At 38.9% G+C, this 21,280-nt stretch overlaps 4 protein-coding genes across 4 annotated transcripts; 2 read left to right on the top strand and 2 right to left on the bottom strand.

Annotated features, from left to right (window-relative positions):
* Nucleotides 1-21: 21 nt before the first annotated feature.
* Ada (adenosine deaminase-like protein) lies at nucleotides 22-1,240 on the bottom strand. Its single transcript, XM_068299595.1, has one exon. The coding sequence runs from the start codon at nucleotides 1,188-1,190 to the stop codon at nucleotides 174-176; it is 1,017 nt and encodes a 338-aa protein (XP_068155696.1). The 5' UTR covers nucleotides 1,191-1,240; the 3' UTR covers nucleotides 22-173.
* A 323-nt stretch (nucleotides 1,241-1,563) lies between these two features.
* Nucleotides 1,564-3,546, top strand: beag (IC cytokine homolog beag). The gene is made up of 2 exons (XM_068298996.1): nucleotides 1,564-3,275; nucleotides 3,341-3,546. The coding sequence occupies exons 1-2, from the start codon at nucleotides 1,704-1,706 to the stop codon at nucleotides 3,440-3,442; spliced, it is 1,674 nt and encodes a 557-aa protein (XP_068155097.1). The 5' UTR covers nucleotides 1,564-1,703; the 3' UTR covers nucleotides 3,443-3,546.
* On the bottom strand, nucleotides 3,445-13,292 carry Kdm2 (Lysine demethylase 2). Its single transcript, XM_068298995.1, has 5 exons — nucleotides 13,208-13,292; nucleotides 11,526-11,809; nucleotides 9,141-9,301; nucleotides 7,081-8,501; nucleotides 3,445-7,016 (listed from the first exon to the last, which is right to left on the bottom strand). The coding sequence occupies exons 2-5, from the start codon at nucleotides 11,637-11,639 to the stop codon at nucleotides 4,642-4,644; spliced, it is 4,071 nt and encodes a 1,356-aa protein (XP_068155096.1). The 5' UTR covers nucleotides 11,640-11,809; nucleotides 13,208-13,292; the 3' UTR covers nucleotides 3,445-4,641.
* A 532-nt stretch (nucleotides 13,293-13,824) lies between these two features.
* Nucleotides 13,825-16,092, top strand: Pex11c (Peroxin 11c). The gene is made up of 4 exons (XM_068300265.1): nucleotides 13,825-13,980; nucleotides 14,971-15,335; nucleotides 15,396-15,455; nucleotides 15,517-16,092. The coding sequence occupies exons 1-4, from the start codon at nucleotides 13,912-13,914 to the stop codon at nucleotides 15,731-15,733; spliced, it is 711 nt and encodes a 236-aa protein (XP_068156366.1). The 5' UTR covers nucleotides 13,825-13,911; the 3' UTR covers nucleotides 15,734-16,092.
* Nucleotides 16,093-21,280: the final 5,188 nt, after the last annotated feature.

The raw sequence follows: 21,280 nt of genomic DNA, 5'->3' as shown, positions 1-21,280 counted from the left end.
ATTGTCATTCCAACAAAAATATATGCGGCACAATTTTAATAGAACATGGGTTAAATTATCTTAAACCACATATTTGGTTTTAATGGATACCACAATCGTTGGAATCTTCTATTCTTCTAAACAAAGTTGGCACCAAGCTGACACAAAAAATAAAAACACGAATCGAAATCATTTTATGGGTTTTTCTTCAGAAACTCCTCCACTTTTACGATCATCTTTTGCTTCTCTTCGGGGATAGCAAAAGAATGATGCACTGCTTCTTTGGTTAGTTCAATGCATTGACTTCGGTTCAAGCCAAATGTTTGAGTGGCCAAGTGAAATTCCATTGTCAGTGTGGTATCAAAGACTCCGCTATCGTCTGTGCATAAGACTTTCGGGGCTTCCGCTTCCATGAGCTGTTTAAGATGATGCTCCTCGTAGCTGGACACTGTGCCCGACTTCACATTGCTGGTGAGGCAACATTCAACAGGAATATTATGCCTTTTCATGTGAGTCAAATCATCTTTGGAAAGATATGTGCCATGTCCACACCTTGACATACCAAATTCCAGCATTTCCTTGATCTCAGAGGGGTTTTCAATCTCAGCACAATGAATGGCAAGTTTCAGGCCCTGCTCTCTGGCCAATCTCAATGCTGGAATGAAGTCACTAAACTTTCCCCGAGCAGGGTTACCACTTAGATCTATTCCCACCACAATATCTCCATCGGTCTTGGCAAATTTAAGTGCCAGGGACACGGTTTCTTTAGCCACTGCCACCGGCTCCGCCCGGTTAATAGAGGCCAATAGTTTTACCATAATCTTGGGATACTTTGTGCGTGCACTCTTAATGGATTCCAACACATAATGCAGATAATCTCTTCGAGTGTAATGGCTGTTGGCCTTTGGCGTAGTCCTCAGCTCCACATACTGTACATTGTCCTGGGCAAAGTCTCGTATGGCGATCTCGGTGGCATATCTCAGACCTTTTTCCGTTGAAGTTAGCTCGTGTACAAATGTGAATTTTTCAAAACACTCGTCCAAATTGGAGTTCCCATCAAATTTGATGAAGCGATCACAAAGTTCTAGAAACTCTTCCGTATTCTTTCCGTAAACTTTTTCTCCGAGATCCCGCAAACTGGAAATGCTTAGCGAGCCATTTAGATGAGCATGTAGTTCAACTTTTGGCAATCCTTTTAAGAAATCCAGCATTTTGCAATCTTCAAATTTATATGTTGTGCAAAAAATCAGGTGTTGCTTGCTCTCTGTGAAAACTGATTACGCGGGAAAGTCTATCGATATCGTTAAATGTCGATACATTCTTTACGATTGCAGATTATCGATATTTATCGTGGCTTATCAGGCTTTTTTTCGCTGTACCTTTTTACCGCCCTCTCGCCGTAAATTCTTGCCCTCTCGCCGTAAAGTCTATCGATATCGTTAAATGTCGATACATTCTTTACGATTGCAGATTATCGATATTTATCGTGGTGAGTTTTTATTTATATACATCGTGCAGTGTTGCCATTTTGGCCTGTTTTAGGCTATATCTGTCATATTTAAAAATAATATAGCTTATACAGTGGTGGAAAGTACATTAATATTATTAAAATTTCTATAAAAAGATAAATACATCAAGTGTTTTATTAAAGCTTATTTTCCATTGAAATTTTTAGCTTATTTTTGTTTTGGTTTTTTTAAAAATCGGAGAAAAATTTGTTTTCTATGTCCGACGCACACTTGGAAGCGCCACCTTCTGTGCGGCTTACCAACGATGACTTCCGTAAGCTGTTGGCCACTCCTCGTGCCCCGCCAGCCAGCAGCGGTGGAGGCACAGCGACCGCTGGCGCTGGAGCATCTGGATCCCTAGCCACAGCCCAGTTTGCAACTCCCGCATCGGTGGGAGAGAAAAAGAAAAGCAGCAGCAGCAGCGAGAGGAATGATTTGAGAAGAAAGAAAAAGAATTTCTATGCAGCGCTTAAGAAGCAAGAAGATGTCAAGCTGCAGGAGCTGTCCGAAAAGTACAGGGATCGTGCTCGGGAACGACGTGACGGAGCCAATCCTGATTATGTAGGTGCCAGTACTCCCGGTCACGGCAGTAGTACCAATGCATATCGAGCCGTGGCCCCGGATATGAAATCGGGCATCGATGCCGCCGAACGTAGGCGCCGTATCATTCAGGAATCCAAGTTCTTGGGCGGTGACATGGAGCACACCCATTTGGTGAAAGGTTTGGATTACGCGCTGCTGCAGAAGGTTCGTTCTGAACTGCACTCTAAAGAAGCGGAAGAGGAGGAAATTGCCGCTGCTGTAGCTCGCGAGAAACTGGCGGAGGCAGCAGCTGCCGCCGAGCAACTGGAAGCAGAGCGCCGCGAATCCGAAGATATAAATGCCATTAACAGTTCCATGGCACGCAGTATCTACAATCAAATTCAGGCTCGTCGCTCCAAGGAGGTGCCGCGCAATGAACTCTTTGCCCCCGGGCGCATGGCTTATGTCATCGATCTGGATGACGAACTGGGCGAGTCGGATATACCGACCACACTGAAGCGTTCCAAGTTCGAGGTGCCAGTAGCTCGTGAGGATATAGCCACTCTGACCACCAATGACATTGTAATTAACAAACTGTCGCAAATCTTAAGCTATCTCCGAGCCGGTGGGCGCAACAAGAAGAACAAGAAGCGAGACAAGGACAAACCACTCTTCTACGAGAAGGAAATTGAGCACATCCGTGGCCGTCATCAGTCCAGCAGCAGCAACAATGCTGCCAGCAAACAGGCTGCTAGTAAACCAGAAGCCATGGGTGACAGTATCTACGATGATGTGGGCGACTATCAGCCATCGGCCTCACGAAGAGATCGAAATAACGATCAGACATCCAAGGCACATCCCCCACAATCTTACTTCGGTGATGCACCGCCCGAAGCCGCTGAACCAGTCATCACGAGCATACCGCCGCCCCCAAAAATATCAAAGGCCATGGCTTCCAGGTTTGCCAACGAGCCAGAAGGCTACGCTGAATGCTATCCTGGTTTGGAGGAAATGAACGATGCCATTGATGACTCAGACGATGAAGTGGATTACACTAAAATGGATTTGGGCAATAAGAAAGGACCAATTGGCCGCTGGGACTTCGATACGCAGGAAGAGTATTCCGATTATATGAGCACCAAGGAGGCCTTACCCAAGGCAGCCTTTCAGTATGGTGTCAAGATGCAGGATGGCCGTAAGACTCGCAAGAACAAGACGGAGAAGAATGAAAAGGCTGAGTTGGATCGGGAGTGGCAGAAAATTCAGGTAACATTGAATGTGAATTTTCCTTCAATTTGTTTTTAACTTATTTTCTACTTATTCTCTTTCAGACTATTATACAAAAGCGAAAGTTGCCCAAAGATGGTGGTGGTGGAGGAGGAGGTGGTGGTGGTGGTAGTGATGAGCCTGAATACAAATCAGCCAAATATTAGAATTCTCTTGAAACATTATTTTATAATTTTATTGTAATGCTGTAAAACTCTAAATATATATAATTATGCCATGTACTTGTATAATATATATATATACATAGATATATATCGAATTCTTATATTGCTTTATCACTATAATTTTGTTTATATCTGATTCTTTAACTTGGACAATTCATGGGGCGTGAGGTGAGGGACAAGGACTGGCCAGGTTTTGGATGGCTTTAGATAAACATATAGAAAGTGTCAGATCATAGGTTTATAGGATCGTCTTGATATTTGAATAATATAAACAGTTACGAAAAAATTGCAACATTTTTCCAATAAGCGAATACTTTTTCTCACTTATTTATCACATAATGTAGGCCAAAATTTCGAATCGATTTCGTAAAGACCAAATATAGAAACATAAATTACACTTTGTCCCAGAAAGGAAATTAAACTAAGAAAAAAAAAACCTTAAAGATTTGTAACCAATATCAACAGATCCCAGTAAACCAGATCAATGAGTTAATTGTAGTGCTTAAGCGGCATTATCTTTCTTACATATGAAAAGCTGGGAACCGTCCTTAAGACATCTTTCTCTTGGGGGTGGGGCTTTGCTTTATTATGTGTAGTATTTATATATATGACACTGGATCGATCCATCTATCAAATTTTTTTTGTGCATGAAATTTACCCTTGGGAATGCTTATATTTATTCCTAACCTGGCGTTATGACTACACACACAGTAAAAAAAAAAAGAAGAAAACTAAAGACATTTTTAATATCGGAGCGGTTGGCATAGCCGATATTCATTTAAAATGCCCTTTACAAGAAAATTGCTGGCTGGTCAAATAGATTAAAATATATTTCGAATGTTGCCAACCATTCTCATCAGTGACCTTCGAAAAAAGATAATAAACGGACAAACATCCTTAAAACTTTTGACAAACAGACAAAATTGTAACTTATTCTTTTGACTAGAACTTGTAAAGGGCTATTCTCTTTGGTTGCATTGCGGAGAAGAAGGTGGGTGGGTAGGCGGTTGGTCATAGCGACATGGGAGGGGACAGGGACAGTGCTTGCTACCGATAAATACCTAACAAATAAATTGGCTTTGTTGCATTTTTTCTGTGACTTAAAACTAATAAGAGAAACACTAGCGCTTCATTTTACATCCTCCTATGCCCAGCGAATGCATAATCCGAGCTCGCTCCTCTCAGTCATTCCAATTACGCAGCGCTGTTGTGGTCAGTAGACGCCTCCGCTCCACCAGCTTGATGTCTTTCACACACAGATCGTGCTTGGAGTTGCTCGCAAAGCGTATCACCGATTGTGTGCTGACCTGCGGCACATGTCTTAGATCCAACCAGATGAGGCTTTCACATTTGGACAGATGATCCAGCGAGTTTTCGGATACCAGACGGCAGGCGCTCAGATTTAACTCAGCAAGGCGAGCAATTGCCGTATTGGAGGTACCGATTTGAGCCACACCAGCGTCCGTGATGCGCTGACACGATGAGAGATCCAGATGCTTGAGATTGGGAAGTGACTGCATAATGTAACGCACAGCCACATCGGAGATGTCGGTGCCGGCCAATTTTAGGATCTTGAGATCGCGCAAACGAGTTTTGGAGTCGCTTAGCCCTGGTCGTGAATCCTTTGGCGGTGACAGAATGTCACGAATAGCTGCATCGTTGAGGCCGCGTACAAAACTCAAGTCGAGCGTCTGCAGCGGTGGACAAAGACATGTGTGCAGTGCCAGCACCGCTTGGATGGGACAATTCTGTAGCGAGAGATTTTTTAAGGCCGGCAGACGGGCAACGAGCCAAGCCAACTGCCTTTTGGCTATTTGCGTCCAATCCAGAATTAAATGTTCCGGCTGACGACGCACAATTGCGGTTAGCAAAGAAGCGGACATTTTCAATTCGGAACAATTCATTCGCTTCCAGAGATCAGGATCGACGGCTGCTGTGGACCACACTTTGCACACAGAGCAGCATGTGACCAGTGTTTCGGGGGGCAGATAACGAAAGATTATCTTTAGCACAGTGGGATCGAGGGAGAGATTTTGTGCGCTATGATTGCTATTGCTGATTCCATTGGTGGCACTGCCAGAGCCACCACCATTCCCATTAGCTCCTCTCTCCGCTGTGTGGGATCCACTGTTGTTGCTGGCGCCAGTTGCCGAGCCGTTGCCATTGCTGATGCCATTTGTTGTGGTTGACGCAGAGCCGGAACCACTCGAGGATATCGTTCCCGCTGGTCGGACTACATACTGGGGTTTTTTCAGCACCCGCGTCGAGGAGTTGAGCATCTGCTGGGCCAGTTGTGTGCGTATTGAGTTCTTTTTGCGTGATCCTCCGCCGGTGCCTCCGGCATGACTGCCACCACTTCCACCTCCTCCAGTGGCCGTGCTGCCTCCACCTCCACCCGTAGTTGGTGGACCATCCATAGAATTGCTGCATGCCGCATCATTGCTCTCCTGCATACTGCTGCTTACGCTGACGCCATCGTCGCTCTTCCGCCGTTTCACCTTGTCACCAGCTGTGGGTGAGACACCCGGCGAGGGTGTATCGCAACTATTATTTCGCTCCGTTTTGATCTCCAGCTGATGGTGACGCTTCATGCCATGCTTCCAGTGGGTCATCTGGCCACCTGTCGATCCCGCCGATCCCTCCATCTCCGACTCGCTGGTGAAAACAAAGTCATTATACTGCCCCACAGGTGGTGGCAACGGATTGGGAGTCTCATGACCCTCTCCCGTTGTCCCGCCATGGGATACGGAAACCCGACGCACCTCTGAGGATTTTTGCCGTGCTCGAAAATGACGCGGCTTGTAGTCGTAATTCTTTCCCGATCGACAGCAGCTGGGACACTCCCAGCTATTGGGTAAATCCTCATTGACAATGCCTTTGGCATCGGCAGCGTCTTCAGTCCCATCGAGCTGCGACAGGGCACAGTCCGGATGGGCAATCTCATAGCATACGGAGCATTCCATTAACGCAGAGGGGCCATCCACAGGGGCCAGTTGCTTGGTCTGTGGTGACACTGGCGTCTGTCGCCAGCCATCCAGTTGACAGTAGACGCACTGCGCCGTCACTGGCAACATGGGCGACAAGCATTGGCGCATCATACATGTTTGCTTGGCCCGACCCGGTCCTCCAAACTTCACCATGTCCATGCAGAACGGACATGTCCCGCAATCGGAGCGCTGACAGGCCGCACAATTCTTGCAGCGTGTACGCCGACGTCGTGGCTGTCCTGTGCCAGTCAAATGGGGCGAAAGCTTTGCCCCATCGCCCCCCGGAGATGAGCAGTTGTCCAACGGTGATGAGATCCCGTCGATGTTGTTGTAGCTGGAGGAGCAGGTGGCTATTACACTAATTGTATTGCTGGAAGTTCCACCCGTGGGGCTGTTGCAGGAGGCAGCTACTGCACCTGCTCCGCTATTGTTGCTGCCGCTACTGGGGCTGGTATTGGTGTTGGAATTTGTTGTGCTACTACTGGCAGCAGCTGCCACAGCATTGGCCAAATGCATCTTTTTTGGTGGTCGATATTTAAGAGTGTCCGTTGGCAGGACAAAAGTGGCTTCTGCAAATGAAAAGGATAACAAATGAAAGTGAGCTAGAAAAGGGCTAAAACAACATTCACTAACCTGGCTGAGATCCGTGAGTTGTGGTTGTTGCTGTTGCTGATGTCGTTGTGACTGGCGAACCATTCTCCACCTGCTCCTTCTTCATAACTCCATTACTATATTCAATGCCAGCAACTGCAGCATTTGCATAACTGTTATTATTGCTATGGGGTCCAATGCCTGGAGTAACAGCAGATTCCGATTCAGCCTCCTTGGCTCTGCCTGCCTCCAATTGCTGTTGTTCACGGATCACTTCGGCATTCTTACGGACAATCTCTTGTTTAATCTCCTGCTTAACACGCGTTCGATCATAGAGCTGGAATTGTGTCTGATCTTCTATTGATGTCCTCAACACAGAGACGCCAGTTACGGCCATATCTTGCTGATCTTTGCAATGGCGTTCCACCAGAGTTCGCACATCTTTGATAAGAGCCACCGGATCAAGGACCAGACTGGGCACATTTTTCTTTTGCGGCGGTAAATCATACAAATACATGACAATTTCCTTTAGCCCAAACAATTCGTAATGGGTTAAATGGGTGTGGGGGCCTGCTGCCATTTCCGTCTCACTGGCCGATGGCTCTCCCACGAGATGCGAATGACCCAGCAATGTATACACATAACGCGCCAAGACGTACCAAAGCATCTCCGTGAAGAAGGGATAACGAAACTTTTGCGGAACTTTCGTATTATCCTCGACGCTGGCCGTCTTCAACTGCTTTACAATACCAAACGAGTGCAGGAAATTGCCACCAAAGACCAGAGACTGTGTCGGTGTGTAGACAGCATGTATCCATCCAGTGGGTATAAAGAACGTATTTCCCGCCGTTAAATAGACACGAGCACATTTCTCCACCGTGTCACCAAAGAAAATGTCAGCCTGCTTGCCCGAGAGCACCCACTTCTCGTACAGCTGAAGATTGCGATCGGTGGGCGGTATAAGCCAGAAGACTTTACTTCCCTTCAGTATGTGATACCACACCGAAGTGCCACCAAAATCAATGTGAAAATCTGTATAACAATTCTTCACGGACATTAGACAATACTTTTGCACTTTCGGATACATCATGCCGCCCAATAGATTTGTGCCCTCTTTTTGGGCATCCTTCAACTGTTTCGGCCACACCACATCCACCCAATCGATTTGTCGTACAATTTCGGGACTCTGTACAAAATGATCCAGTCGTGTGTGCGAAAACTCCAATGAGATCACATTCAACAGTCGATCCTTTTGTGGACTATCGTAGTACTGTTGCCACTCCTTCATTGTCATTTGCAGATTCTTTTGTGTATTTACATCCATAACGTCCAGCAGACGACGTGATCCCACACACAGGCGTACATCATTAACTGTGAATTCCTGAGGATCTGGCATTCGTAGACCCAGACCGCTCTTATCCCTAAATAGCAATGGTATATTGAAGCCATGCTGTTGCAGAAATCTGAAATTACAAAACAAAAGTCGTGTTGTAGAATACAAGCAGATCATAAGATGTTGTTTTATAACTATCTGGTTATTTTATTATAAGAACAAGGTAATAATTACTGTAATACAGGCGAATCCATTATTTTCAAGGGTTAATTTACTTTACATAGAATGATCTAATCATTTTGTTTGATAACTTCCCCAGAGCTATTTCTATTCATTGTTATCTATTCTGCAATAACATATTTATCTTAAATAAATAAACTTTCTAATGACTTTTAGCTAAAAAAATGTTATCAAAAGCTAAAGTTAACATTTGAAAGTTTAGCAAGTCAAGTTTTCTTGAAATATTTTCAAATATGCAAATATATATTCAATATAATAAACCCTTCCAGAGTTGAATTGAAATCAGGTGACATCACTTTGTTGATTCATTACAAGTGGAACAGTTTCAGATAAGATGTTAATGCATTTTCATTTGCTTTAACCAGAAATAGGTCAGTATGAACTAAAAGTACTTTAGTTAGCCCTTGTATGATTAATTACTAATTGACAAACTTGATTTTGTACTCCCACCTTAATAATTGACAAACTACCTTCGTGATCTAATGATTAAATACTTAGTTTAGTTATGTTAATGAATTATTTTACTTACGCCACGGTCAGATCACTGCCACGCATCTCTCGCACCATGCCGGTCTGTGCAAATTTCGACGATTCTAGCTTCTCGGCTACACTGAAGCCTCGAGCACCCTCCGCATCGTCATCACCCAGCGACCATTCCTCCAGATAGAGTTTGCGCTGTTTGCGCTCGCGCTATAAAAAGAGGAAGAAGGCAAGGAAAGTATAAAGGCAAATGATTTCAACCATATTTAAGTGAATGAGAGTCAGAGAGAGAAGGTGAGGTAGTGAGTTGAGTGGAGGTAAAGCCGGAAAGCCTAAAAATACATAAAACCCCGACCCGACCCGATCCGAACCGAAGCAAACCAGAGGGCGGCATCGCTGCTGACGCCATCAAGTGAATGATTCACATTAAGAGACGAAGACGAAGGCGCTCTATTCACCACAGTTGTGACTACTACCACAACCCGGTTACGGTCTCTCTCACAGAAGAAGCACACGACGGACGACAGCCACAACGTCGACAACGAAGCAGACAAACAACAAGCCTCCAACTTTATATAAAATTGCGGTCTTTTACGATTTCGTTTTCATTTGCTGGCTAATAGTTGGCCGGAACAGCCAGAAAGAGCTCCTCGCATTGATGGTTTGAAGTAGCTCTAATTTCGTATTTTTTTTTGTTAATTTCCGCGCGCTCGATTTGGCGTGTTAAGGGCAATGGAAATTGTGTTGTGGACAGCAGCGAGCTAGGCTAGGCTAGGCTATTATCGATAGCTAAAAGAGAGCTCCTGTTGCTGTCTCCTTTCTATGCGCATGCACTTATAATGCATCCGCAGCCGGTTGGGCAAAGAAGCCGTAACGGCTGTTGCTCCAACTAGAAAAGGCTATAGATTATACGTACACTTAAGAAAACCCAAAAGGAGAGTGACGTAATACTACAGGATTAGGCGAAAGCTCCTTATGAAAATTAGTCAAAAATCTAGTTTATTTTCAAAAAGGGAAGTCACGTGGATTTTTTGTCTTGGATTTAATGTAATGAATATTGATAAGGGGATTTACTGGAAACACTTCGATTAAATCAATGCCATTTTTAGTTCTCTCAGTGCAATCAGTTCATGGTCTCCTGCATTGTGTGTTATTTTGGACCGACCAAAAAAAAAAAAAAAAAAAAATCTATAAAATGCAACTGCCCTCGTTTATACACACACAGTCAAACAAACAAATGTATGGTGGAATATATATACACACACACACACACACACAATTGGGTAAAGTGAAGTATATCCTTTTTTGAGCATCTCTGTCTGTCTGTCTGTCTCTCCACAAAACAAAAAAAGTTGGAAACTTGTTTGGCGTGTTCTTAAAGCTTGTTTTGGTGTCTGGGCAGGTAGAAGTAATAATATTAACAACAACAACAAGAACAACGACAACAGCATAAAAAGTGCGTGAGTCGGTAAGATACGAACCTAAAATCCAGTCAAGTGGTTCACCACCACCCGACTCTATCAGAAGCCCACCTGGGTGATTTAATATATTCTATTAAGGTGCTAATTGCCCTACCAAGGAAGTGAAGTAGTTGGCCCTCTCCACCCGCCTTTAATTTACTTTGAATTTAGCCATACATTTTCCATAAGTTCACACTGAAATATTCATGGCATAAGAAGAAATTGGATGATGGGAGAAGAGACAGGTAAATTGGGATCTCGGTAACAGCTGCTGATCCCATTAACTAGAGCTGTTAGTGCAAATGTCACTACATTCCTATTCACTCTATTTTCTCGCTCCCGCTCCCTCTCTCACGGTTCATACTCATCAATGTGTTGTCAACGTCAGCATTTAGTTCTCAACGGCCTGTATAGTATGTAAATATGTGGAAGGGGGAGGGAGAGGGTCGCTGCGCTGCGCTGGTTTTTTTTTGTTATCTACGATACGAAAACAGAGACCGAAGTGGCGGCTGAAAATCCACCACGACCAAACGAATGAACGCGCCTCGCGTCTACGACGAACAACAACATACCAAGAAAAATAACAATATAACGAAATAACGACAAAATATGGCAAATAAAGCCCACTGCTTTTGGTCATGCGGCATCAGTGGGGCTCCACTGCTCAGCAGGCGATGGATGGTTCTTCTGTTTAGCCAATATGTTTTACAGGTGGAAAATTTGAAAGCAATTGGGGCCCCGTACGTATTTATGAAGATTAATGATGATTCTTGCAATGTGCTCTTTAAACTAAATGACAATGACTTCTATTTGGAAATGGGCTTATCAATATCGAGAAATATAAACATATATGTATGTACATATATATATACACATGTATGTATGTACATATGAGGAAAGCGATTCCCTCCCTCTTTCTGTCTTTCTACATATGTCTCTTTTGCTTTCGATATCAGTTAATAGGTGGTACTCACCAGTTGACGGCGCTGCACACCTTTCGGATGATTGGTAGCAGTGGGATTACCATTGTTGTTGTTGCTGCTGTTGCTTTTGCCAGGCGACGACCCCGTTTCAGCGGCGGTGGACATCGCCGGAGTACTAAATCGTTAAACGTAAAACTTCACTTGCACTTGGATTTGAAAAATTTGTTATAAATTCGTTGATTGGGCGTTGAAGCCTTCACCCACAATACGTTTTAAATAAGTTTTAGATTTCGATTAGTTTTTTTTTTTCACTTTTATTTTGACTTTTCCGTTGGCTGTAAAAGTTTAATCAAAAGATGCGTCAGATTTTCTCGTCTAAACATCGAAACAAACTAATTACGTTTATTACTTCATACAAATTGAATGGCCAGCACACACCACACTATAAAATATATACATATGTATGTATATATGTACACACAAATAGAAGACGTTTTCTGTAAATTACGGAAGCTTGTGACGCTCGACCAAGAAAAATTCGTCCGCTTGCTTGTTGACTCCCACACACCACGATGAAGATTGATACTCAACACACACACCACACACACTCGGACCGTCTGGGCTGTCGGGCCTAAAATTAGAGATGCTCATTTGGTGGGCAGAGTTGTGGATAATTTCTGAGTATAAAATTCTATTTGTTGTTGTTTTTTGTGGCATCTAATCTTTTACCAATTGCTAGTGATAATAACTTAATTATTTTGCTTTAATACTTTAATAGATACTTGGCTGTATTTTTGGCTAGAACTGGCCGTATATTCTCTGGGGACACAACCGGGTGAGGGCAATTTTTTTTTGTTGAAGGGGGAGTGCGAGAGACAGCGAGAGAGAACAAGAGAAACACAAAATTCACCACGAGTCGAGTTCTGCCTCTTGGCCAGTGGCTTGGAGCTAATGGGGGATTTGTATAGCCATACCCCATGCCCACGTGTGCCTCTGCCGTCTTCAAACTGTATGTTTTCGTCTCAGTTCATTTGAAATATATGTATAAATGTATGTATGTATGTGGAAAACAACAACAAGAAAAACACAATATGAATCTCTGACTATGAGAAGACCATGGCGATGGATGACTACTCTCTGGGTTTGTACCTGTGTCTGTCTATCTGTCTGACTGACTGACTGTGTGTGTTGGTTTGTTGTTGCCTTGCATTTGGCGTGTTGTTTTGTCATTTGAATTTGAAACAACAACAGTTTACTTGTCACATTGCCACAGTTTGTTTGGCTCCACCCCCACCATGAACTTGCACTACGGAAATACTCTACATTTGCACTTGTCTACCATATCTAGTTTTCGTCAGATTCAGATTCAGATTAATATTATTATTTTTGCCTAGGCTTTGTCTTTGTGTTAGTGGTAGTGGTGGTGGTTCTGCCCCGTAAGCGAAGTAGCGGCTGCTGCTGTCGTTGCCCCGTCCGTTATGCCGTTTTATTCACAAATTACAATTTTTTTCGCTTGCGCCATGAAATAAATTTTAATTATAATTAATACATATACACTACGAAACGGCCGTACATACACAACACTCACGCACACACACACACACCCACAGCCATTCACACATACACAAAAAAAAGAACTAATAAAATGTAAATTTACACAAATTACACCATTTAAGCTAAATTTCTCACAAAGTTTCCATTAAAATATCTGCAAGTTGAAATTGGTTCCTTACTTTTTTCGCAACGCGTTTGCTATTTACTTTTCAGCCTTTTTCTTTTCACACCGTCCGCGACACGACCGCTCACCTTGAAAACAACAATAACAAATCTAGTGGTGGTAGTGCTGCCGATGTTAAGTACTGCTGCTAAACAATCGATATTTTGAAGTATCGATATTTACGATATTCGGAGAAAAATCGATATATCGACATTTTTTTACTTATAATTTTTTGTACATATTCGCCGTACATGAATTCGCCCGGGCGCTCTCTTCGTTTTAATTCAATTCGCCCGGGCGCTCTCTTCAATTCAAATCAATTTGCTCACCGCGCTCAGTGGACTATTCGCCTTAACTTTTTGCCCTCTCGCCGCAATTAGCAATTTGCTGGAAAAATGAATATTCGCCGTACAAATTGAAATTGTAAAATAGAGTGGCCAGATGTCACAAATATTTCATTTATCGATACAACTTGCGCGCTTAATTTTTAAAGTCTCTCTCTATCTCTCCCACTCTTGATGTTAACATGCACATGTTAACGCAAAATGAGCAATGTTAACGCAAAATGAGTCAAAGCTAGCGCCTCATTTAAGAAGAAGAAAAAAACACTATTCCACTATTTATCCACCCCCTTTTAAACCCACTTGTTGTTCGCGTTTCATTTCTGTTTTTGTTTATTTCCTCGTTTAGTCTGAAATACAACGGTACTGCGACCATAAAATGAGCGATACCAGCAAATTTGTAATTGAATTCTGTGATATTATTGACTCTTATGGAGGTCGCGATAAGGTGAGTGAAATTAAATACATCTGCCTGTGGGCTCGCAATTGTTTAAACATAATTAAAATTGTCTTTAAATATTTGCATACAAATTTAGTGAAACACATACGCATATTTCAAAATGCAGCGTGGCAGTCGATTTTGGGGGCTTGGTTTAAACCGAACCAACTGGTTTTGATTGTTGCCGACATTGGGATTGGCATCGTTTGACAGGGCTAGGAAGTAAAGTTGAACCTTGCCTTACTTTTGGCCAGTCTTTCAATGGCTTATCAGGCTCGCACAATGTTCTGCTCACACAGACAAACAATCGGCTACGACCAACAATCAAGTTAAGATTATAATGTTTCAACTTATACCCGGCAAACGTTTAAACCGCTGCCAGATAAAGAAAATTATACGTTACGAGAGAAAGGTTAGTCAATTTGCCAGTGGAAGTAACAGGGAAAGTAAACAAATAACCATTAAGTGTTGTTGGTTTAATAATTCATAACTACATAGTGTAGGTAGCTAACGATATTGATTGCAGTCGATGGAAACACGAAACGAAAGCAAATATAATATACTAAGTGAACCTATCCTAATGTCGAAGTTGTTATACTCTAAGCAAGAATATGGAAAGTGTTATAGTGTAACAAACGGAACTTTCGTCTCCTTCTGCTCGTCATTAAAGGAATTCCCTCAGGTTAAAGATTCTTAACAACTTTAATTCCGAAATTTGTGTCGTAATTATTGTGCTCTCTTTATCATTCATATATGTATATGTTTGTATGTATTTTTTATCTTTTTGTGTCAACAAGGCAATTCCGCAAATGGCCATAAAGTGTAAGATGAAAAACTGATAAAAATATACTTCTGTCGTGCTAAACCTATATTTATTGCGTTCAAGGCACATAGATCACGTTTTGAATATAAAATCTTAGACTTAACTTCAATCTGTTGACTAATTTTTACCTAATGAATCTGAAAAAGGCATTGTTCTAATTCATATTTCTCTTGCAGGTGATGAAAGCATTATGCTATAGTGCAAAACTTGTAGCCGGTTATCATGCCAAGAAGAATCCGGAGTTGGCTAAGCGATACGCCATAGCTAGTTCGAAAATCTCTGGAGCTAGAGCTACTCTACGTCTGATCGATGATATACCCATGATACAATATGCTTTGGAGTATGGCTTGGGTGAGAACGAACCGGATAAGATTATGGCCATTCTGGGTGTAACTGCCAATATTGTCGATCTACTATACTATCCCATTGAAAAGATATGCTGGCTATCAGAGCATAAGATTGTGGATGTAAAACATGCAGATAGTTGGGATAACCTGAACTCTATATTCTGGGTGCTATCAGTCTATCTAAATCTAATGAGGTTTGAACTCTCAATGAGGAAGATCCACATTTTGTTTGATTTTATTTTTGTTTATTGCAGAACAATGCGAAATTTCTCTTTAAATCAGGAAAAGCTCAATCGCAGTCATAAACTATGCGAGTAAGTGAATTAATTTTTGGTTTTCTTTTCACCATAAACTAATTGAATCTTTTCGTTTTAGTCCCAACAGCATTGATACTAAATCTTTGGCCAAACATCGCCTCGAATTGATGTCCATTGTGCGTATCTCTTTGGATTTTGTTCATGCTGTAAGCACATTACCGAAGGGTTATCTCTGGGGAGGAAAACTAACCACATTCCAAGTTGGTGCCATTGGAACAATATCTGCTGGCTTGGGAATCTATCAAATCTTTGCTAAGCGAAGACTAAACAAATAACTCACCTCTATATATATAATTAAAAGTTAATGTATATGCAATATTTGTTTAACAGATAACGAAAGCTAGTCGGTAAATTGTTTACAAAAGTTTCAAACAGTTTGTATTGCTTTTGGCAAAATTTTACACCCAACTAATGTGGAAACGTTTGAGTTTTTATGCACCTTTAGAGCATAATCAAGTCCATTCGTTATTTATACAGAAATTCAGGAAAGGTTTCCATTAAACTCGATGTTTTTTCTTGTGATTGGGCACTGAACAGATGATATATCTATATTTTTTGTATTGTAATTAGATTATAAGTTCACAATTGTGAGGCACAAATATATACAAACCGTTCAATTGTGAAAAATGAAAAATGTTTCCCTATCTAAGTAAGTTATAGAAAATGCTTTAAATTTTTGGTCTCAGTGTCCTTTATTATCTGTTATTTCATTTTATTGAGTTGTGTTTATTGTGTAGGGCAATACATTTTTCCATCATTTGCATATTGCATAATGTATAGGCAATTTTCTTATATTGTCGTTTTGTTTTTGTGTGTGTGTGTGTGTATGTGTTTTTTTTTTTCGGATTCCTCTCCTATAGTTCTATATATCGGATTATACGATTTGTCAGTTTAGCCAGTCCCTTATATTCATATTTAAAATACTCATATGTATGTATATTATACGATTATAATTGGGATTTCTTTTGTTTTTGGTTTTGTTTATTGAATGTCCCATGCATTGATTATGAGTGGCATTTGGTTTTTTGTTTTTAAAATTCAATTAAATATGTTTTAGGTAAATAAATTTGTTTTCCACATTTTACACTTTAAAGCATGTAAATATTATTAACAATTATTGGATTTGTATCCAATTGCTTTAGTTTATTTTGTTTTTATTGTAAGCTCATTACATGTAAGAATGAATGAAATTTATTAGCTATTATTATTATTATTGTTTTTATTATGATGTTAGCCTGCAAAATTTTTAATTTAGCGCTTAGATTTTGTTCATTTTCTTACATTGTTGTAGTTGTTGTTGTTGTTGTTCATTCATTTAAAATTCTCTTTAGTTTGATATATTGTATGTATGTAGGTCTATAAATAGATATTGGGGTTTGGTTTTATTTGGTTTTTTCGTTTAATTAGTCAATAATAAATATGCCTAACTACATTTTCATTTTCATTCCTTTTTTTGGTTTTTGTATTTATGTATGTCTTTTGGTTTTATGGTTAATATATATGTTTTTTTAGTATATATAATGAGTATTTTGGTTGTGTTTGTGTGTGTGTGTGTGACATTTTCCAAATGCCTTACCAAAAAACAAAGAAAACGCTTCAAAAATGTTCACAAAAATGTTTATGCACACAAAAAATATGTTCAACTTTGTTCCATTTGCTTTAACTTTTATTTTGGTTTTTAATTTTATTTGTAACTGCGTAATGCAATTTGAACTTTGCTCATAACAATATTTTTTTGTTTAGTTTTTATTAATAAATACATAAATAGTTGTTATTAGATGTATTGTATGCATTTATATACTAGGTATGTATCCATGTACGTATTGTTTTCTGTCCTTGTGGCTGACAGGACATAAAGATCTGAACCAAAACAAGGGCAGATGAATCCATAAAGAAATCTATTTATATCTGCTAAGAGTTTAGCAATTTTAATTTAAAAACTTCTAGAAAATTAATGCAAATTCGTGTTAGATCTTTATGTCTATCTACTTTCCACTTTAGTATTCCTCGTGTGAATGTGTTTGTGTGTGTGATTTTTATATATATATATATATTATTTTTACTTATCGGAAGCTATTTAAAATGGCACTGCAGTATTTTGTTGTTGTTGTTTTTATTTATATTCCTATATAAGGTGGGAAAATCAATTTGCTAGAATGCAGCAAATCTTTCTTTAATCGTTTCCAACAGTTGTCGATTCATTTCAAAAATTGATTTCAACTCACTGACCACGAAGAAACGAAGCTTTTCATCATTCAAGTACCCAAAAAATTCAATACTAATACTTTCATCTTATTTTTTCCTATATACCATTATGTTTTCCATCAGTTTTTCATTCATACATTCCATGAGTTATTAAAATATATATATGTATGTATGTATATGTATATGTATGCATTTTTATGTGTATGTATAATAATCGTATGTTTGGTATATCTGATTATTGCATTAAAAGCTTAGTTCATATATATTTTCTTTTGGTTTTTCAAGATTTATTGGTTTTTGGTATAATTGTTTATAATTTATATTTCTTCCTTCATTTGTTGATGTTGTTGTTGTTCTTGTATAATAGAGTCTTTTTAAAAACCGTTTCTTATTGCATTATTTCTTCATTTTTGCCGTGCAAATGTTTTAGTTGTAGTTTATTATAGTTTAAAATTCAATTCGCAAACAATTTGTTTTGCTAATGTTCCCCCAAAAAATGTGTCTCACATGTCGCTTGTGTTTTTTTGTTTCGACTAATAGATACTTCCAGTATATAATGTTTATATTAAAAATATGTTAGTAGCGTATTTGAGTGTGTGTGTGTGTGTGTGTGTGTGTGTGTGTGTGTGTGTGAGTTAGTTAGTTAGTTAGTTGTTAGAGTCAGTTAATGCATTATGTTTTTTGTTGGAGATATTGGCCTAAATGAGTATAAGAGTATTTAATGTATCCTTATTTCTTGTTCTTGTTGTTTTCTGTTTTGTTTTTTTTGTTTTCTCGAATTTCGTTTCACCTTAGCAAAGTTTAAAAAATACAATATATATAGTTTCTTATGTAGGTTGTGTGTATAGATAAACATATTGATTTCTATTATCTATTGTAAAATATTTTGTATATATATATATATATATATGTATTGTATGTATATAAGTAATACTTAGTTGCAATTTTAGTATGCTTTTTCTGTTTCGTGTGAAGATGTTTTATTATATTTGTTCTTTCTTTTGGCTAAAATTTAATATTATCGGTTTTTGCGTGGGAAGCGTTCGATTTTGGTTCCTTTACATTTCGTTTTTCTCAAATATCTTTTGGTTTTTTAATACTTTATAACATTTTCTTATCATTCATAATAATTATCTGCTCGCTGCTCTTGAAAAATATAGTGAAAATATAACAAAAAAGTTGGTAATACGAAAAGCTTTTTCAGTGGAAAATCTTTAAAACTGTTGTCGATATTATTTTTTTTTTTTTTTTTGGTTTTTTGTTTTTGTGAAATTTAAAAACGCCTTCTTTTTTTGGTTTAGCTTTGTAAAAGCATTTAAAAACTTTAAAGTAAAAGTTGCATAGTGAGTTAGTTTTGAATGCCAATTCTTAAAAATGTTCTCTTAAAATGTTTCTTTTGTTTAATGTTGCCATTAAATTTAGTTAGAGGTAAAAAGTATAATTATTTAAAATTTTTTTATGTGTGTTTGTGTGAGTGAACGAGTATGTTTTGATTTAGTAAAAACGCTTCAGATCCAATTGGAGTTATAAAAAAGAGTTAACGTTTCGAGTCTTTGTTTAGTTTGTTTAAAAAATAAAAACTAGAGAAAGAGGAAAAGTTAAATGAATTTGAATCGGGTGAATCAGTGAACAAGTTTAAAGAGTTGCCTTGCAGTTGATTAGATTAATACATATATAATGCACATATATAGTAGATATAGCTCTTCTATATATGCTATTAAGTCTTACAATTTATAATAATTCAGCTAAAGCACCATTTTTTATGTGTGTCCTTAAGAGTATATACACTTTGTTAACTAACCTAAAGTATGTGTATTCTAATTCTTCCTCCCATTAGGTTTAGGGTATTCAATTTTCGGTTTTAAAATATATACACTTAGGTCGCTTCATATACATATAGATTTAGATGTGTAAGTAGGCTGAATAATTCCAGGTTACCTTTGATATCCATTCACATTATCCTACAACTAGGGTTTGTTTCTTATATGTATGTAATGTATACATCAGTATATAATATATATCTATATACACCCATGATGAATATAATAGGTACACCCCTTAAAATTAATTTTTTTTGACTTTAAATTAGCACAACTTTTTTCTTTTACCTTAATCACCAAAATTTAAATGCACATTTGTTTATTGAACATTTGTGTATTGTTTACCATAATTTGGAAAAGAAAAATTATTTTATTCAAAAGTTACAACAAAAAATATGAAATTTCAGAATTTCGTGCTTGATGAAAATAATAGGTACACTTTAATTGACTAAGTTTTATTTTTTTTTTTTGGTTTTGAAATCACTGAAAATCTATTTTTGTTTCATTATCTGATTAATATGGAATGTATCCACCTTAATTTTACCGTTACTTTTCTCATCCGACTGGGAATACTCTTAATCAAAGCTTGGCAGGACTCTATCGAAGTCTTCTTCGACGCACTCCCACAATTGTCGGTTGTTGCCACTTTTTTCTGTTCGAGACTGATCCTATAGCTCACCCCACAAGTTATCGATGAGATTCAGATCCGGAGACTAAGTGGGCTAGGTAAGAGCGACCACTATATTGACCTCTAACCAAGTTTTTAAAATTTTTGAGGTGTGTTTTACGTCGTTATCCTGTTGATAAACCCACCACAGGGACTTTTTTTCCTCTAAATATGCTAGCATAATATTTTCCAGGACATCCCTATAGTCAGCTGCTCCCATCATGTCAGATACTAGGAATATTGGATAGTGTTCTGACCAAGACAAACAACCCCACACTATAATATTTTTAACACCATGCACCACTGTAGCGGTGATCAAAGTTTTTGGTTATAGGGCGCCTTAAATGTTAGGAACAGTCATTTCCGAAAAGATAAATTTTAGTTTCGTTGCTAAGAAGGATATTAGGCCGGTTTTTTTGAACTTCAGATGCTGCCCATGTGAAGTAGTCGTTAAGAAATCTTTGCTATATGATCAAATCTTTGGTTCGCATCAAAGGAACCCTTCTTGCGATACGAACTGATAGATTAGCCATTTGTAGTCATATCCTAATTGGAAAAACATTAATATCATTGTCCATTTTGGATCCAATGGCTCTCAAGGACTCGAAAGTGTCCGAATTTCTTAGGTTAGGAGTGGTTTTCTCTTGACCCAGTTAGTCTCCGGATCTGAATCTCATCGATAACTTGTGGGGTGAGCTATAGGATCAGTCTCGAACAGAAAAAAGTGGCAACAACCGACAATTGTGGGAGTGCGTCGAAGAAGACTTCGATAGAGTCCTGCCAAGCTTTGATTAAGAGTATTCCCAATCGGATGGGAAAAGTAACGGTAAAATTAAGGTGGATACATTCCATATTAATCAGATAATGAAACAAAAATAGATTTTCAGTGATTTCAAAACCAAAAAAAAAAAAATAAAACTTAGTCAATTAAAGTGTACCTATTATTTTCATCAAGCACGAAATTCTGAAATTTCATATTTTTGTTGTAACTTTTGAATAAAATAACTTTTCATTTCCAAATTATGGTAAACAATACACAAATGTTCAATAAACAAATGTGCATTTAAATTTTGGTGATTAAGGTAAAAGAAAAAAAGTTGTGCTAATTTAAAGTCAAAAAAAATTAATTT

This window comes from Drosophila tropicalis, unplaced genomic scaffold (assembly GCF_018151085.1).
Source record: "Drosophila tropicalis isolate 14030-0801.00 unplaced genomic scaffold, ASM1815108v1 contig_878, whole genome shotgun sequence".
NCBI classification, from domain to species: Eukaryota; Metazoa; Arthropoda; class Insecta; order Diptera; family Drosophilidae; genus Drosophila; species Drosophila tropicalis.
Note: the sequence above shows the minus strand (reverse complement) of the source record. Positions and strands in the feature narration are given on the sequence as shown.

Coding starts and splice junctions, on each gene's coding strand:
- Pex11c (XM_068300265.1), top strand. CDS start 13,912: ATGAGCGATACCAGCAAATTTGTAATTGAATTCTGTGATATTATTGAC. Junction 13,981..14,970: donor CTTATGGAGGTCGCGATAAG/GTGAGTGAAATT, acceptor TTTCTCTTGCAG/GTGATGAAAGCATTATGCTA. Junction 15,456..15,516: donor CGCAGTCATAAACTATGCGA/GTAAGTGAATTA, acceptor TTTTCGTTTTAG/TCCCAACAGCATTGATACTA.
- Ada (XM_068299595.1), bottom strand. CDS start 1,190: ATGCTGGATTTCTTAAAAGGATTGCCAAAAGTTGAACTACATGCTCAT.
- beag (XM_068298996.1), top strand. CDS start 1,704: ATGTCCGACGCACACTTGGAAGCGCCACCTTCTGTGCGGCTTACCAAC. Junction 3,276..3,340: donor GGGAGTGGCAGAAAATTCAG/GTAACATTGAAT, acceptor ATTCTCTTTCAG/ACTATTATACAAAAGCGAAA.
- Kdm2 (XM_068298995.1), bottom strand. CDS start 11,639: ATGTCCACCGCCGCTGAAACGGGGTCGTCGCCTGGCAAAAGCAACAGC. Junction 9,302..11,525: donor GTGTGCAGCGCCGTCAACTG/GTGAGTACCACC, acceptor CTCTTTTTATAG/CGCGAGCGCAAACAGCGCAA. Junction 8,502..9,140: donor GGCAGTGATCTGACCGTGGC/GTAAGTAAAATA, acceptor TTGTAATTTCAG/ATTTCTGCAACAGCATGGCT.